At 42.8% G+C, this 17875-nt stretch overlaps 1 protein-coding gene across 5 annotated transcripts in view; it reads left to right on the top strand.

The window, feature by feature from the left end:
- The window catches only part of DOCK10 (dedicator of cytokinesis 10), a 2208289-nt gene that overhangs the window by 1879876 nt on the left and 310538 nt on the right, over positions 1-17875 (top strand). For all 5 annotated transcript variants that reach the window (XM_069618176.1, XM_069618179.1, XM_069618177.1 and 2 more), the window contains one exon: positions 7484-7630. In XM_069618176.1, coding sequence (XP_069474277.1) covers positions 7484-7630 — 147 coding nt within the window. The remainder of the gene's footprint in view (positions 1-7483; positions 7631-17875) is intronic.

Here is a 17875-nt window from a genome sequence, read left to right as displayed (position 1 = left end):
TTCATTTCCTGAGCATTTCTGTGCTGCCCTGGCTGCACCTTCTCCGGGCATTGCTGCCCTGTTGCCCCCCCCGTCTCCCTTGCACTCCCCGCTCCCTTTCCCCTTGCACTTCTCGCTCTCGCACTTGCACTTCCACGATCTGAATGACACAAGGCCTAGTAAGATCATTTGTCTTGTCCACCCACTGTCTTGCCTGTCTTGTCGCGCCTAGAAACACTTGTGTACAGGCACGTTATAAATTACTTATCATATCATATAATGCACCCCATGTTTACCCAGGTAAGCAGCCCGGGCTGGCTGGCTGTAAGGAAACACCAGGTTGGTTGCTGTTTTGTTTTATTTCATTTTCATTGAGTACTGCAAAGCTCTAGCTCAGGGGTGAGCGTGGTAGCAAGACAATACAGCACAACACAAATTCGAATCCCGATCCCGTGCTTAGAAACCAATTTCTGGTATTAAGCGCTTTATAAATGAAAAATTATAACATTAAAACACATACAGTCTCCACTTTCACAATCCAATGGTGAGGTCCTTCATTCAGAAATGATTCCTAGGTAAGTATGTGCACATGCATGCAGCCATACAGACATGGATGTCCTACTGTGGATTTTCACAATCATGGAGAGCAAATACCAGTCTCTGACTAGTATGATTAAAATGTCTGGAAGGCAGAGTTAATCCACAAGCCTAGCCTCACTCCCTCCCACCCCCAGGAAGAATGCAATGAAATGTGAATGTGGTGGCCACCACTGATTGGGTGGAGGTCAGATTGTTTCAAATGACATAACCCTGTGATTGGGGGTTTGAGTGCATCACATTAATGATAAACCATAATGAATGTTGCCATTGGTTGATGGGTCTACCCAATTATTTGTTGTCGGGTGAATGAAGATGAAGACTGTAAGAGGTTTTGTCTTTGGGCTATTTCCTAACTTGGTGGTATTTCAGTATTGTGGTATGTTGGTGGTAAATTGGCACTATCTTATCATGGTGGTAAATAAGTTGTGAGCATATTCATAACACTGCCCTACATGATAAGACAAACCTTCCCCTTTTTATACCTACGCCCTATTCTGGAGTTGACTGTAGGCATCCACCCAGGCTTAGCACATTTAGAAGGAACCAAGTATTGCTATAAATGGTCTATAAATTGTCCATAGATTGTGCATAAATTGTGCTTATCTACCACATTAGCTTATGCCCTTGAAGGGCCCAGTTCATCCCCAGCATGAATGGCTGAACACACTCCTTACTGCCTTAATGCCAGTAAGACTGAGATTCTACTTATCGGCACATCCACTCCCTCCTTCCCTGCAGCTCTCTGGCCGGCCTCCCTTGGCCTTCTTCCTGCTCCTACCTGCAAGGCAAAAAACCTCGGGGTCATATTCGACTCCACACTCTCTTCCTCTCCTCACATATCTGACGTCTCTAAGAAGTCCCACTACCAGCTACACCTCGTCAGAGGTATCCTTCCTTTCCTCTCCTTCCCCCAGAAGCTCACTATCTCCAGAGCCCTGGTTCTCTCGAAGCTGGACTACTGTAACAGCCTCTATCTAAATCTTCCTGCCTCTACTCTCCGCCCTTTGCAACTCATCCAGAACAGGACTGCAAGACTTGTCCTTGGCCTCAAGCCCAGGGACCGTATCTCTCCAGGACTGAAATCGCTACACTGGCTCCCAGTGGCCGCGAGGATTAAGTTCAAAACCCTCTGCATTGTCCACAAGGCCTTCTGGGGCCTTGGGCCAAAATACCTTCAACTCTCTCTTCCTAAATATCTTCCTTCTCGAGCTCTTCACTCATCCACCTCCAACTACCTCAGGGTCAGCCGCTTCTCCAAGTAACGAGCTGGGGGTAGATATCTCTCCGCAGCAGGGGCCTCCATCTGGAACAGCCTTCCTGCCTCCCTGAAACTTGAGGAGAACCATCTCCGGTTCCGGAAGCACCTCAAAACCTTCCTCTTTGCCTCCGCTTTCTCTCCCTCTCTCCCCTGCTAAAATCACTGAACCTGCACTGAATCTGCAACTGGCCACTCACCGATCTCGGTCCTTGGCCCTGCCACTCTTCCCTGCACTTCCTACCTGCACTACAGGACTGTCTCTGTATCCTACAGCCACTTCTCCCGGGACTTACCTTGCACTTGCCACCAGCTGCCCTATTATTTATCTTGTATTCTACTAACCATGTACTGCACTCTCCTTGCACTTGCCACCAACTGGCCCTATTACTTATCTTGTATTCTACTAACCATGTACTGCACTTCCCCTCTCCCCTTCCCCTTGCACTTTTCCCAGTTCCCCCTACCCTTGCACTTGCGCGATCTGAATGGCACCTAGCCTAGTAGGATCGTTGTCTGTTCTCCCCTTGTCCCCCTCCCTGCCTCGTCACGCCTTGAAACACTTGTGTATAGGCGCGTTACAAATGCCATATCATATCATATCATATCACTCACACAACACACCAGCTTTCTAGCTTGCCTATATTTGTCCACTTTTGTTTCTTACTTTACCACTGTGGTGCAAGCACTAAGGTGCCTCCTAATTACCTTCCCCAGCTAAAGAATGATCATCAGACACATTAAGAGGAAACAAAATGGTAACACCAACTTTGATTTTGTTACTGCAATTATTATTTGTGACCCAGCCACTTATAAAAAGGAAACAAAATCATTACATTTTATGATAATACAGTTCTGTGCTCTTACCAAAGTCTCTATGATAAGACAAACCTTCCCCTTTTTATAACTACGCCCTATTCTGGAGTTGACTGTAGGCATACACCCAGGCTTAGCACATTTAGAAGGAACCAAGTATTGCTATAAATGGTCTATAAATTGTGCATAGATTGTGCATAAATTGTGCTTATCTACCACCTTAGCTTATGCCCTTGAAGGGCCCCGTTCATCCCCAGCATGAATGGCTGAACACACTCACAAAACATACCAGCTTTCTAGCTTGCCTATATTTGTTCACTTTTGTTTCTTACTTTACCACTTTGGTACAAGCACTAAGGTGCCTCCTAATTACCTTCCCCAGCTAAAGAATGATCATCAGACACATGAAGAGGAAACAAAATGGTGACACCAACTTTGATTTTGTTACTGCAATTAATATTTGTGACTCAGCCACTTATAAAAAGGAAACAAAAACATTACATTTCATGATAATACAGTTCTGCGCTCTTACCAAAGCATCAACACCACCACAGATATCTAAAAGGCAAAATATAAACATGCATTGCAGAATATTTTCACAGTGTGCGAAATAAAACAGCAATGACTCAGTTGAATGTAATGGCCTATTCTTGTCTAAACATTCACAGAGATGATTTGCGTTCATTTAACGCTCTCCTCAATTTCACAGTCACTTACATGGGTGTTTAAAGTGTCTGTTTCTTATCTGTGCAGCCCCTTTCTTACTCCTGCCTGTCTGCAATGAAGCATTCCAAGACCCGCACGGTCACTGGCACTCTCGAAAGATGGCCTTGGACTCACAGCAGACTTCAATGCCAGGGACGCAGCCTCTGAATCCTCTCAGCAGCGGGCAGCAAGCAGAAGAACCAACGCCCTTCAGTTCACCCCTATTTATCTATGCTGCCTGTCACTCAAAGTTAAAACTGCCCTGTTTCTGATGTATTTTAGCAACTTCTAAACTCCTAATCCCACTGTCTAATCCCCTACAAGAATTTGTATGAATCTCTTCTCCCTTCTTGCACAGACAAAGAAACCTCAGCATGCCTTGACAAAGGCGATAGAGTGAAACACTAAGCAGTGTCGGTGTATGTTGTACCACGTTTATGTGTGACCGTAAGGTTTATGTTATTACATGTGTATATTTGACTACGAAAGAAACCAGGGTAATGTTGCACTTGCAATTCAATGATGTATGTTTCACGACAAGAAAAGAATGTGTGTAATGTTACACCAGAATCTGACAGATTTACCTAATACATCACATAAAAAGGAACTTCTTTTTTGGATTTGTAGGAACCTCATATGGGTATAAGGTGAAAATACCCCTTCCTATAAGCCACGCTGCAGGACTTTTCGTTGTATCTTTTAGAAATAGAAAAACATGTTTTAGACTTAATCCTTCATATGAGAAGTTTCCAGTGGTCTCAATTATCTGCACGTACCAATTATTTTAAATGAATTGTTAATTTATGCCATAGCAACTTGTTTTAGGGAAATCTTGTGAATTCCATTAAGTAACCCCCATCTATTCTGAACAGAAGCCTATAACTATCACCCCAAAAGTCTGTGTCGTACAGGGATGGTAAGAGCCGGCCACCCCGGTCGTAGGTAAGCCTGAGAGAGACAATGGCCTCATTGAGGTCCCAGGGCTCCTATTAGCCCAGTATGCCCCTGAAAAAAGAGGTAATGAATATCCACACCCAGGTGTTCCATCCTGGGTGAGAATAGTGTAAAAGTAGTGTGCGCCCCAATCTCCCTTGAAAAAAAAACATGGTTGATGCTATAGCAAATAGAATAGGAACTAAGTGCATTTTCTGTTTCGATGATGAAGCGGCACAGATAGTGAGGGCGTTCAGAAGCCAGAGGAGGAAGCCCCTTGCCAACTGGTAAGTCAGTGGAGGGGTGGGTTGGGTGTGGATGTTGTGGGCATGGGGGTACGTTGTGGGGAAGAGCAGGGCATGAAGTTGTGGGGGCAGGAGGATATTAAGGGGACCAGAGGGAGGAGAAGAAGAAAATGTTGGCACACAGAGAAGGGGTGGGAATGGCTGGGAGAACGCAAGCAGTCAGTGGCAGATTTCTCCCTCATTCCGCACTTTCTGACCTTTAGGTCTTCAGGCAGAGGCAGACATCCATTAGCAACGAATCAAGGCAGCAGTCTTCACATTGGAATGTGTGAGATGTGCTAGTTAAAGCACCATTTTCAAATAACAAAGAATTGTAATACTGTGTGACCACAGGGATGGAGGTAAGGGAATGAACTGGGCAACAAGGAGGAGCCTTGGGAGGGTGGGTGGACTGCCCCCTGCTCATGCCCTGGCTACACCACTGAGGATACCTCAATTTCTGGAGTTCAGATCTGTCAACAAAACTGGAAAGAAAATGTCACAATATGTCCTCCCATTTCTAGTGCAATAGGTATGTATTGTTATGTCCATTATGCCACACTAGGAAATAGTGTGAGAGAGAGCACTGTGGCCTCCTCGTCTTAACATTTACAAGTAATCCTCATAATTTTTGAAAATTCAATTACATTGGATGATTAATTGCTACAGTCAGGAACTTGCCGTGTTTTTCCGCGGGCTGTTGACACGTTACTTTTTAAAAGTGCAGTTTGCTGCTGTCCTTTTCACTGATTTTGTTTTTAACTATATATGTGTTGTGTGTTTGGGGTAGGAGGTTGGGGGTGGTGGGTGCCAGGGTGAGGTGATGGGGTGGGTTAGATATGGGGTCCCATGGCAAAACGACAGCGGCAAAAAGTGCACGTTTAAAATGCAAACGTGCAAAAAAACGGCGATGAAGATACGTGGATCCGTAAGCAACCGAAGGAGGCATTGAAGTATCCAACCAACAGACAGACTCACGCTCTCACATCCACACTCAATCTCAATTGAAATAACTTCAGTCGAAATCATTTTAAATTGACATGGCATTCACAATTTCCCAAACATACCGCACAATAACTCATTTAATCTAATGTTAAGATTCAAACCTTCGTAGTTCTCAGAATGCAATTTAATAAATAAAAGAACATTACAATAAGTATGAATACTATCTTGGTTTGAGTATTCCTTTAACAATTTCATACAAATACTTAACCATAAATGACACCAACGCTGACATCATATCTAAGCTGACACATATCATCTAAAGAAAATGACAGTACAAATATGAGCAAAGGCAAACAGTGACTATGGAAGCAGCGTATATTTGTTTTCCTGCTACTTTTACTTATACGTACAGGCGATTTATGTAGCCTGTTTTATAATGTGCACCACCTGGAGGCGCCAACTAAGAATGGGTGTTCCCTCCATGGCAGATGTAAACAACCATTTAAGAGTAATACAAGCGTTCATTTGTGGATGAAATCTGTTATCTACTGAGAAGTGCCCTCCATGAACCAGGAGTGCTATCTGTTTCAGAAAACTAGAAAGTCTAAAAAATCTACCACTATAAAACCTCTGGAGCATATAACCCCCTTGGTGACGAGAAGTGAGTTGACTCCACCTTCCTGAATTCAATAGAACATCCACACGTTAATTAAGCAATATGCCCCGAGAGGCGGGGGCATTACCGACTCAGGTAATGCCCGGGGGCCATAGTTATAGGCCCAGAGCGAAGCGAGGGCCTTAACGAAGGCCCTGGGGCATTACCAGAGTCCGTAATGCCCCCGCCGCGAGGGTCATATAGCTATTAGTACCCCGGCACGCAAAAACTGTGTGACCGGGGCACTAAAAGCTTTTTTTTGTCCCGAAACGCATGACAAAGAAAATGGCCACCGCCATGGAAAGGAAAAACGGAGTCCGTTTTCTCTTTCCATGGCAGCCATCGGGAGCAGACACGCTGGGAACACAAGTGTTCCCAGCGCGTCCGCTCCCATAAAAGGATCAAAAAGAAGGTTAGTGGTGTTGGGAGGGCAGGAGTGGGATAGGGGAAGAAAAAAAAAAAGAAAAAAACATACCTCCGTCCCCGGCGAGGGACGAGGGAAACCTCCAGCCGCGTGGAGGCGCGGAGCAGGGATGGCCCCGCTCCGAGTCTCCACACTGCTGGAGGCTTCCCTTGTCCCCCGCCGGGGATGCAAGGAATAAGAAGGTAAGTTGGGGGGGCGGGTGGGAGGGAGGGAAGGGAATAAAAAAAAAGACTTACCTGAATCCCCTGCGGGGAGCCAAGGCAACTTCTCAGCCGCAGGCAGGCTCGGAGCAGGGATGGCCCCGCTTCGAGCCACCTCATTGGCTGAGGGGCTGTCACGCCCCCCGCCGGGGACAAAGGCCATGGAATCCCGATGGAGGGATTCCCGGCCTGGTATTGACTCGGCGAGGGCCAATCAGAATGGCTCTTTAATTCTGATTGCGCCCTCGCCGGGTACTTATAATGAATAGCAACCATTATGTTTTATGTAAGTGCCATATTGAATTTTACGACAATTTTATACATTGCTTTTCAATTATTACATATGCTTTAGTGGTACACCTGCCCACCATCATTTGCACTAGTACATGTATGTAACACTGAAGCTGTCAACTTGTCAAAATTAATCTTTCATATCCTTCAATGTGTTAACCATTGAGTTCGATTTTGACATTTCTCTATTGACCTAGTGTCATCTTCCAATGTCACTAAAATCCATAACAAATGCATGCATTTACATTGTAATGATCTCTAAAATCTTCTCAATGACTATTTTGCCAACCGCAGTACATCCCATATCCTCATTACTAATAACACACTCTTATGATTTCAATCAAAATTCCCTACACAATTGCTGTCATGTTTTCATGGGTTTTTTGTCTCACTCAGGGCTTCTTTGAGGAGGAGGAGGGAAAGGAGTACATCTACAAAGAGCCCAAGTTAACAGCCTTGTCCGAAATATCTCAGAGATTACTGAAACTTTACGCAGATAAATTTGGAGCAGACAACGTGAAGATAATACAAGATTCAAACAAGGTATGAAACAAAAGAACATTGTTTATCTTATTCTCATTTTATCTTTGCTTATGAGAAAGGTTTATTTCTGGCAGTATTGGTCAGCCACATCGTCCACATATTGCAGTGAAATCTTTTTTTTGGACAGTGGCTTGATTTCACCAAAACCCTTCTTTCGCGGGTTATTGTTACTTCTTTACATTCTGGAGTTCCAAGACAATTGTCAGCAGCAATATGTTATAATCTAAAGTAAGCCACTTTGAATGCAATATTTTTAGCTTTGTCATCAAACGATTATCTGTGGTTGATGTGTTTTGACCAGTGTGGCTCATCAGTGTAATATTTTTGCTATGCTTTATCCAGCATATCATTTGAGAAATAAGTTATAGGGAGTCTCTGACCTTTTCATAATAATATTTTCAATGCCTACCTTCACCTGGGGCCCAGAATCCTAATTTTTTCAATTGGTTGACTTGGGGGGGCTCAAGTTCGACTTCCCCTTACACCCAATAATAGTTGTATTCTTGCTATGTGATATAAATGGTGGGTTTAAAAAAACCTAGCCTAGAAGAGAAGATTCGACAGATTCTGCATAAGCTTGATTTAACAACAGAAATCCTTCTACAAAACCCCTTGAAAGTAAAAAAAAATCTAAAAATGGCTGACTGGATCGACACAATCACAAGAGTCAGAAACCTAAAATCACTGAACTCCTTCCTGATAGCAGACAGGAAACTTGGAACTATGCCACGTTACCTGGAAAAATTCCCAGATCGTGAGATAAGAAACAGCTTTCTCAGACTGCGTCTGAACTTAGCCTACACAGGAGAAATATTGGCTCAAAGAAACCAGGGAGAGAAGGCAATAAAATTCTGCGAAATCTGTAAAACTTCAAACCTCCAAACCCTGAAACATCTACTGTTGGAGTGCGAAGGCACATGGGCCATAAGAGTGTCCTTACTGAGGAGATTTGTCAGCAGAGAAGAGAGTCTAATTCAAGATGCATTCTGGAACAGACTGATCTCCGGCCAGGAAATCATGCTCACTGCAGCGATAGTAAAAGTATCAGAGGAACTTACTATTCTAACAAAGTATCAAAAGATGATACAGCCTACTGAGCTTCCTGGTTGACATTCTGTGGCCTCTCAGTTATTCTAGTTACTCCCTGGTTTCCGAGAACCGTTTGTAATTTTATTTAGGGAAACGCACTATTCTTTTGTAAAGGTTTTCTTTTAAAAACCAAAAACAAATAAATAAATAAAATAAATGGTGGGTTTAAAAAAACATTAAAAAACCTTCTACCAAAATTGTGAGAGTACAATAGATAATTGTAATTCACAAATCACACATGTCACAGTTCCACCCAGCACCCAGTAATACAATCTGGATGTTCACTTCCAGTTCAGAGCCACTGGTGCAAGCATTGTAGATATTCAAATTAATTTAAAAGCATACATATTTGCTCGAGGAAAGTGTCTTTATCCATAGGGCAGTGTTCTTTTGTTCATAGCAATGTTAACCCTAGATAGAGAGCTCTCAAGAATGCGGATGACAACAACAACATTCCTCTTACATTAGAGATCCTTTTTATGGTGCATCCTTTTAATTGGAGCTTTGGGTATATTATGAGAACACCTTTCATGTTATGTCGTTTAAAAATAAAATGTCTGAACAAGCCTTGTGACTGAAATATGAGGTAGAGTGTGCCATTTCAGTTAAGACGCCACACATGCCACAGGGCCACCCAAAAGACATACCTGAAAGATATATTATGCCCCATTTAAAAAGCCAAACTATGTCTTTTTACTATTACATTTGTATTTGTATTTTGTTGAAGGATAAAGATATGAATTTCAATCAGAAATGACTTACAATAACACATTTACAGATGGCAGAAGCATTTCCACAAAGGGAGCCTGTACAATAGCATAAAGATGAAAAGAAGTAGTCAGCCAAGTTATGATGGTGTAAAAATGAGTAAATACACCTGGGGCAAAACAAAACAGACACAAAATATATGTATTTTTTACATTTTATTTTAGTGAGTACAGTTCAATCGAACTTCTCATATATTATACAAAAATATGTTTGAAGATAATGAAATTAAAAACGAAATTAAGAAGAAACATGTATAGATACTGTAAGAAAATCTAATCTCACATTTTAAGAAATAAAAGTAGGAGACTTACATCTCTTGCGCACATTAAACATGATCTCTTAATAGCAACGTATTGAAACACACATATTTATTCATTATTTTTGCTAATGTATTTTGAGCAGGTGTGATTCTATATTAATTTAAGTTTAACTCTGATACACATATTATATAAGGCAACGTGTAAGGCTTTATTAGCCGTGTTTAGACAATATGCCCAGCACGAATCACTCTTAATACTATCATAGTTGCAAACATATGGGCCCAGCATATTCATATACATTGGCCCATTCACATTAAATTCCGCAAGCACACGCTTTTCTCTTTCTTCTATGTGCTTGTTACCACACATGCAGCATATCTTATCCTTAACAGGAAATCCTAATTCTGGCCCAATACATGCCAATACCGGCAGCCTATTTATTCTAAGCAGCAGAAAGAATCTTCTCAACTACGTTGATGAACACAACCTTAGGTAACCCTAGGGGGACCGATATGTAAGGGTTAACTTTGGAATCTCCCCATAGTTTTTTAATTTCCCTAAGTGAGTGTAATTAGACAACCAATCCCACTTCTCCAACTTGTTAGCAAACTGTTCAGTATTCCAAAGGTTGTGTTCACAAATGCCATGAAATTATCATGTTCCTATGTGTAGTGGGTTTCCCCAATAATACCAGGAGAGGACAAGCAGGCACTGTCTTAGATTTAATATATAGTAGACACCTTCTTGAGCTGGCAGGGAGATTAACCCCAGCTCTAACCTTAGGAGTTCTATTGACACACCCGGACCTAGGCCCATTATAGCTCTCCAAAATGGGCCCTCTAATATTTTCAACCATGTCAGATCACACATACATCAATACGATATAGCATAACCGCATGTAAGCACTGTTTGCACAAGAGTAAGATCCCTTGGTAACTAAAACCAAAACTTTCTCTAACAATCTTAGTTATCATAGCAGTTAATATAACTGCCTTCCTACTGTTCTCCTCAATAAGCTTAACGTAATCTCCTTTAGTAGTCAGAGTAATGCCAAGGTATTTATAGCTTTATGCCTGAGCTATCAGTTGTTCCCAGATTACGATTTTGGGCACTCATTTTGCTTTGTGCGTGAAGTGCAGAATTTTGTTTTTTTCATGATTTATAAGCAGACTGTTTGCATCCGCATAGTTGTACAACTCCAGTAATGATATCTTAATACCTGTGTATGTGCGATCACAGATGATCAAGTGATCAGCATAGAGGATGGATTTTACCTTGGTATTCTTAAATCTTGGTGGCCAAATATTAAATTTAGCCATCACTGGGGCAAATCTGAAACATAAATCAGCAGGGGCACCAATACACGGTCCTACCTCACTCCCCTACTAGTGGAGACAGAATTCAACGATGTGCCCCTACTCTCCAATCAAACCTGGACCTGCGTATCTTCGAAAAGCCCTCGGTCCACGTTTAAAAAATTAACAGGGCAACCCAGCATTCCGCGCCTAGACCATAAGAAGTTCCGGTCCACAATATCAAACGCAGCGCTGAAGTCTATCATTGCTGCTTATAGATATTAATTTTAGGCAATGCGTGGTGCTTGACCATGCTCGAAAACCCATCTGGAAATTATCCAGCACATGGTTTTGTTCCACCCACTTGGTTATCTGCTGTAATAACAGGGAAGCAAAAATCTTCCCTGTAACATCAAGCATTGCCACCAGGCTATAATTTTCCGGCTCAGACCATTTACCCTTCTTATAGATTGGGACTAAAATTATTTTTTCCATGATGCTGGGATTTTCCCTTCATCAGAGATTTTGATAAATAAATCATATAATAGTTCTGGCCAATACTCAGGGTAATTAATTAAGACAATATTTGCCAGGCCATTTGGTCCTGGCGATCTTGATTTTTTAAAAAACTTTTCAAAAGTCAGCTCAAATCTTTTAGTGACATCTAATTCTGTATTCCCCACTCATTGTTTAGCATCAAAGACATGGCTGATATATTGTATCCACTCATGTGCACCAACCAGTCTAATTCTGTTATTTTTGCCATCATACAGTAGGTGCCACATCTTACTCATGTTTTTAGTTGTGGCAACTGTGATTAGCCACTGCCATTGGCCATTCCTATGTGCAATATGCCACCATTTAACCCACTTATGATATTTCTTTTTTATGGAAGTCACAAGCTTGATAAGGGGTCGGATACAACTTATCTACCCTCTGTATTTTACCTCTCATATCACTTTTAGCATTTATAATCTCTCTATCATAGATGTGATGATGGTCTTCTCTTCAGTTAGTGACATAGGAAGCCTTAATGGTCACAAAACACGCTGAAGTGATAGATATCCAAGACTCTATTTCATCAGCTGATAGATCTGTGTACTACTCACGATCTACCTTACACTGCTCATTCATGTACTTTGTTATCTTATCAATATTTGCAGAAGATCAACTAATTATTTTTCCTCCAGGACTACCTCCATATCACACACATGCACTAGGGTCTCTCCAGTGAAACTAACATTGACTTCTAGTTGTACCATACCATGATCACTATGTTCATTTCAACTATCCTTAATCTCCTGACACTTGGGATTACTTTGTCGTTTGCAAACAGCTAATCAAGAGTAGATAATGTAGACCCATTTTTCCAAGTATCACCTCCTGGTTGGTCCCCATACACACGCCCATTCACCATATGACAACCCAGGTCTTCTAGGTTATCTACCCAGTGAACACCCTTTTGGTTAACACTGTTTCTTTCCATGGTGCTCACTGGACTGACAGTCATTATCCAGGCATTCACTTTCACATCTGCAGTGGGCATTCAAATCACCCCCTACTATTATGCCAAGCTGACCCCCGCTAGATGTTTCCGCTATTGATTCCATCATTTTTGCAGTATATTTATTCTTAGGTGGGTCGTACACATTGAAAATCAGGCAGTCAGCTCCAGCATTTAACTACAGACTTTCACTGCAAATAAATAAGGGTTCTCTAAGCTAAGATTGATTTCTTTTAATACATTTTACCCCATTTTTCACCCTATCACCAGGCCATTAAAGGGTCTTCCCTTCTTTCCCTTTGATGCCAGGTTTTGAAATACTTGATATCCATCAACATGCAACTCTATCATCAAACAATTTTCCTGCAAGATGAAAATGTCATTCTTTTGTCATGCCATTAGCGAGTGGTTGTCCATGAGTAGGTTTTTAAACCCTCTAGTATTCCACTTGCAGAGGGACCATCTTCTGTCCTTGTGTGGTTGATTTTGAGCAGCAAGACCCACCAGCCATAACAGAGTTCCCAATATTTTCTCCTGTGTTGGATTGGTGGTGGCATTAGATCGTTGTAAAGGGGTGAAGGCCATATTTGCATCAGACATTTTCACAAAACGCTTGCAAAGGGTTATTGTTAATCAACTCAACTTCTTACTTGGGATCGAACTCATAAACGTTCTCCTTAAATCTGTGCATCGTTATCATGTCCACCACTTCAGCATACTTACAATGAACTCTGATCATTGCATGTTTCACACTCTTAATAGGTTCTATAAAGTCAAAGTCCCTTGAGTCCAATAATCACAGTGAAAATATTGAGTGTAATACATCCAAAAAGGTAGTTCTATTAATGTGATTATTGTTATGCATGCAGCTCTGCTAGAGTATCTTGAAAGTAAAGGTTAATTGGTCTTTATGCATCGTTGGAGCATCTGTTTGATTGTGTTTTATGATTTCCCTTCCTGCTACCAGAGCCATCGCTAAGAAAATCTGTGTCCCAATAGGCGAACGAGCAGTCAGGGAGTCTTGAATCTCCTCTACTCTGTCATCGAGACAGGACAACATGCACGTCTCTGACGCCAGACGCAGCCTTCATTGGCTTCCAGTGAAACAGCGCTTACACCACAAAGGCCTTACTACTGTGTTTAAATGCCTTCATGGTCAAGCTCCATGTTACCTCACCACTAGGATCAAAAAGAAACATGTCACCCGTTCTTTGCGCTCAAGTAGCAACACCGTCCTGGTTCAGCCCCCATCCATCCTGAAAAGATTTGGGGGTATTAGCTTTTAGTGAGTCTCTGCCTACCTTCAAAAAGCAATTGAAGACCTTCCTGTTTGACAAAGGATAGGTCTCTTCTGTCTCTTAAGCATAGCTCTCTCGGTATCGAAATCAGTCTTCCGCTATCTTTTCCTCATTCTGCTGGCCTCTGTGAGGTTTGGGCTCACCATGTCTCTATGTCTCTTTGTTTTTCCCTGTCTGACATTGTTTTTTTGTTGTCTGTCTCCTTCTTCCTTTTGTGTGCGCCCTGAGGCCTATGGGTTAGTGGCGCAATACAAGAATATAGATAGATAGATAGATAGATAGATAGATAGATAGATAGATAGATAGATAGATAGATAGATAGATAGATAGATAGATAGATAGATATACTACTTCAAGTGGCTGATGATTCCTCTTCATTTACCATTTATTTTTTCCCATCTAACAACCAACGTGTACGTTTTCCATTTTTCTTGATTTTTTTTTCTTAAAAGCCCGTTTTGGCTTTACTTTTGGTATTGTTTCAGTTTTCACAGAGTCCTCAGTTCTTTCAGATGAACCAATATTTACTGGCACTTTATTTTTACCATTTGTCTTCTTTAATTTTCGATTCCTTTGGTGTTTCATAAGCCTTCGTGACTTTCTACTAAGATACAAGACACAAGAATTATGACCCCAATCTTAGAGAATGATATAAGTCCCTTCTCTCAATCTACCTGACTGATATTAAAACTGCCAAAGCCAGCTTTTTTTCTCATAAGATTGAAACAGCGATGTGTCAACCGAAAACTCTCTTCTCTATTGTGAAGTCACTTGCATCCTCTGAAACCCTCACTTCAATGGTCAAACCGTCTCAAAGCTGTGCGATGATCTTTCTCTTGTTTTTATTAATACAATTGAAGTCATCCGCACCAATATTTCTAAATCCTTGGCTACATCGATTCCTAATGTTCCTAAACTGCCCCCTGTCTCTTTCACTGAACACCCTACAAATTGCTCGTCCTTCCCCCTCTTTACCGAGGCGGAGGTTCTAGCAGCTAAACAAAGCATTAAATCATCCTCCCCTTAGCATGCTATCCCTATTTAAATCATGAAGAAGATCGCTCCTGATCACCTGGTTGAACTTATATCGGCAATAAATAACTCCTGCCAATCTGGACTTGTCCCCTCAGAGTTGAAATCTGCGAGAGTTGTCCCCCTTCTGAAAAAGTCCTCACTCGATCCTACGGTCCCTGCTAATTTTCGCCCGATTTCGCCGCTCCCTTTTCTTTCTAAACTATTGGAATCATTAATCACCCCCTACTATCTTCCTTTTTGGAATCTTCAAATGTCTTTAATCCTGCACAGGCAAGGTTTAGACCTGGTAGAGGCACTGAAAGCATACTTGTGTCCGTGCAGGATGACATGTCTAGGCGGTTGACGCAGGCGGGGTTGGAGCACTGATTCTGTTGGATCTTTCGGCCGTGTTTGACATGTTCGACCACCCCATCCTGTTGTCCAGATTGGAATATCTGGCCAGGTTCTTGCTTGGTTTACTTCTTTTCTATCAGAACACACTCAGACTCTTGCCATGCCTCCGTTCCTTTCTTCGTCTTGTCTTCTCACCTGCGGTGTTCCCGCAAAGCTCATCACTGTCCCCGATCTTGTTTAATATTTACATCTGGGCACTGATATGCCTCATCCGTGCCTATGGCCTCAATTGCTACGCGTACGCCGACGACACCCAAATCCTGATCCGCCTGGATTAGGATCAAGCTGAGGTGTTGTCATGCCTCATTGACTGTTTGGGGGCCGTCGGTGATTGGATGGGCTAAAACTTGCTCAAGCTCAACGGTGACAAGGCCGAGGTGCTGGTGGTGGGCTGCCCCCAGATCCCTCACTGTGGAGCTCTGCCTTTTGGCCCTCCTCCCTGGGTCCCCTCCCCAGCCCAGTGAGTAAAGTGAAAAATCTGGCCGTTATTCTTTCAGCCTCCCTCTCCATGTCTGATCAAGAAACAGCTGTATGCCAAGCAGGACATCACCAACTCAGGGTTTTGAAGAAAGTTCTACCTTTGATACACAAACCTACGCGCCCTCTGGTAGTCGCAGCACTAGTACTTTCCCGCTTAGATTACTGTAATTCGATGTATCTGCCTCAGCCAATTGGCTTGATACAATGGCTACAGCACATACAGAATCTGGCGGCTAGGCTGGCGATGGGCACCCCGCATGGAGCCCATATTACCCCGGTATTGCGCTCACTTCATTGGCTGCCAGTCTGCCAGTGCGTCCGATTCAAGGCCCTGTGTATAGTCCATAGGGCCATCCACGGTTAAGGGGACTAGTTTCTGCAGGACACATTCTCCCGTTATCTTCCAGAGTGGGACCTATGCTCTTCCACTGAGGACCTTCTTGTTGTCCCAAGATATCATTGTGCCAAGGTCGGAGGCAGGGCCTTTTCCATAGCCATGGCCACCCCATGGAATGGTCTCCCGTACGCAATGAGAAAAACACCCAATCATCTTGCTTTTAGAAGAACGCTTAAAACCACTCTTTTCTAGGACTTACTGTATGTGTCTCTGTTATATGGTCTGCCCTCCCTCTGCAGCGCCATGATTCCTTCGGGTGACTGTGCGCTTTACAAGTGTAGATAACATAACATAACATACATCGAGGAGTCATTGTGTGCTACGTTGCTAATTTCCCCCACTTGCAGATTCAGCTCTACTTCTTCAGATACTTCATCCATTTCTCTGTTCTGGGCTGGTAGAACATGCATCTCCCCCTGTGCAACCGATGCAATCAAAGCATCCAGATCACAATCTTCTTCCACGGTCTGCCAATTTGCACTGCAGGGAATTACCTCAAGAATTTTACCACACATTTGTAAAAGGACTTTTAGTGCAAATTGTATGGATGCCAAATGATCTTGTGTTTCATTGCATAAACCATTCAGGTCTTCAATGTCACTATGACTCCTTGTATGCTCTTGTTCTATGACTTTAACGTAATGGGGCAAGTGCTTATATCTAAAGAGGAGGACTAATTAAATCTACAAAATTACATTATTAACCATCACTGGAGACAGTGGTGGGTTGGGTAGGTAGGATGGTGGACAGGGCTGAGTTTTGAAAGATCCACAGTTTTGCTGGCTTTGATTGTTAGGCGTTGTGAGTTCAAGTTGACCACTACTCTCTACTCCTCACTCCCCAGGATCTTGGGTTATGCAAATCTGATGTTTCATGATAACCTCCTAGCTGGAAGGTTGATCCTATAAAACTCGTTGGAACGTGCAAACATCTGACCCCACCCCTCTCCTTGCTAGCGTTCCCAAAGGATAAGTCCTTGGAACCCTGTTCTTTAAACTCCATACCTCTTCTAGATGATAAACTGAGACATAACCAGACAGGTGCTGAGGAACTAGACCACTGATAGCTTTGTAGAATAGGTGAAGGAACTTGAAAAGAGAGCGATTGTGATTGGACAGCCAACCAGCATGTTTTCCATCAGTAGAAGTAGGGGAGGATCTGGGTAATTTATAGAGAGTGCAGATAGCAAAGGTGAAGACTTTGTTTAGATGGAGGAAGCAGTAGAGAGGAAGGCCAAGAAATAGGCTTGTGCAGTGGTCCAGTTTGCTGAGCACAATAGTGGAGATTAGAGTTTTTGTAGAGTGGTTGAATGGCATAGCAGAGGCCGCGGCAGCCCCCTGCGGTGCGGGGGTCTCATTACCATATGGCCTGATGTGGGGCCCCCTCAAACCTAAAAAAATAAAACATTCTACATCATACAGGGGGTGCTGTGATGTACAGGCCGGACTCACTACCATATGTCCTGTTGGGGGTGGGAGGGGTGCCTTGGGACTTCAAAAGGAAAAGTTCTACATCATACAGGGGGTGCTCTGATGTGCAGGCCGGACAAGTTGGACAAGATCGTGATAGCATGTGCCATGTTGCACAACATATGCATCGGGTGTAACCTATCCCTGCCCTCAGGTGTGGACATGACTCCCTGATGATGATGATTCAGTGCCTTTGGGTGGCACATATGAGGCCATGCTCACCAAGAGCTAATTGAGAAATGTTCTGATGCTTGCTA

Source organism: Ambystoma mexicanum, chromosome 10 (assembly GCF_040938575.1).
Source record: "Ambystoma mexicanum isolate Mex_15411 chromosome 10, UKY_AmexF1_1, whole genome shotgun sequence".
NCBI lineage: Eukaryota > Metazoa > Chordata > Amphibia > Caudata > Ambystomatidae > Ambystoma > Ambystoma mexicanum.
This window is presented reverse-complemented; position numbering and strand designations above follow the sequence as displayed.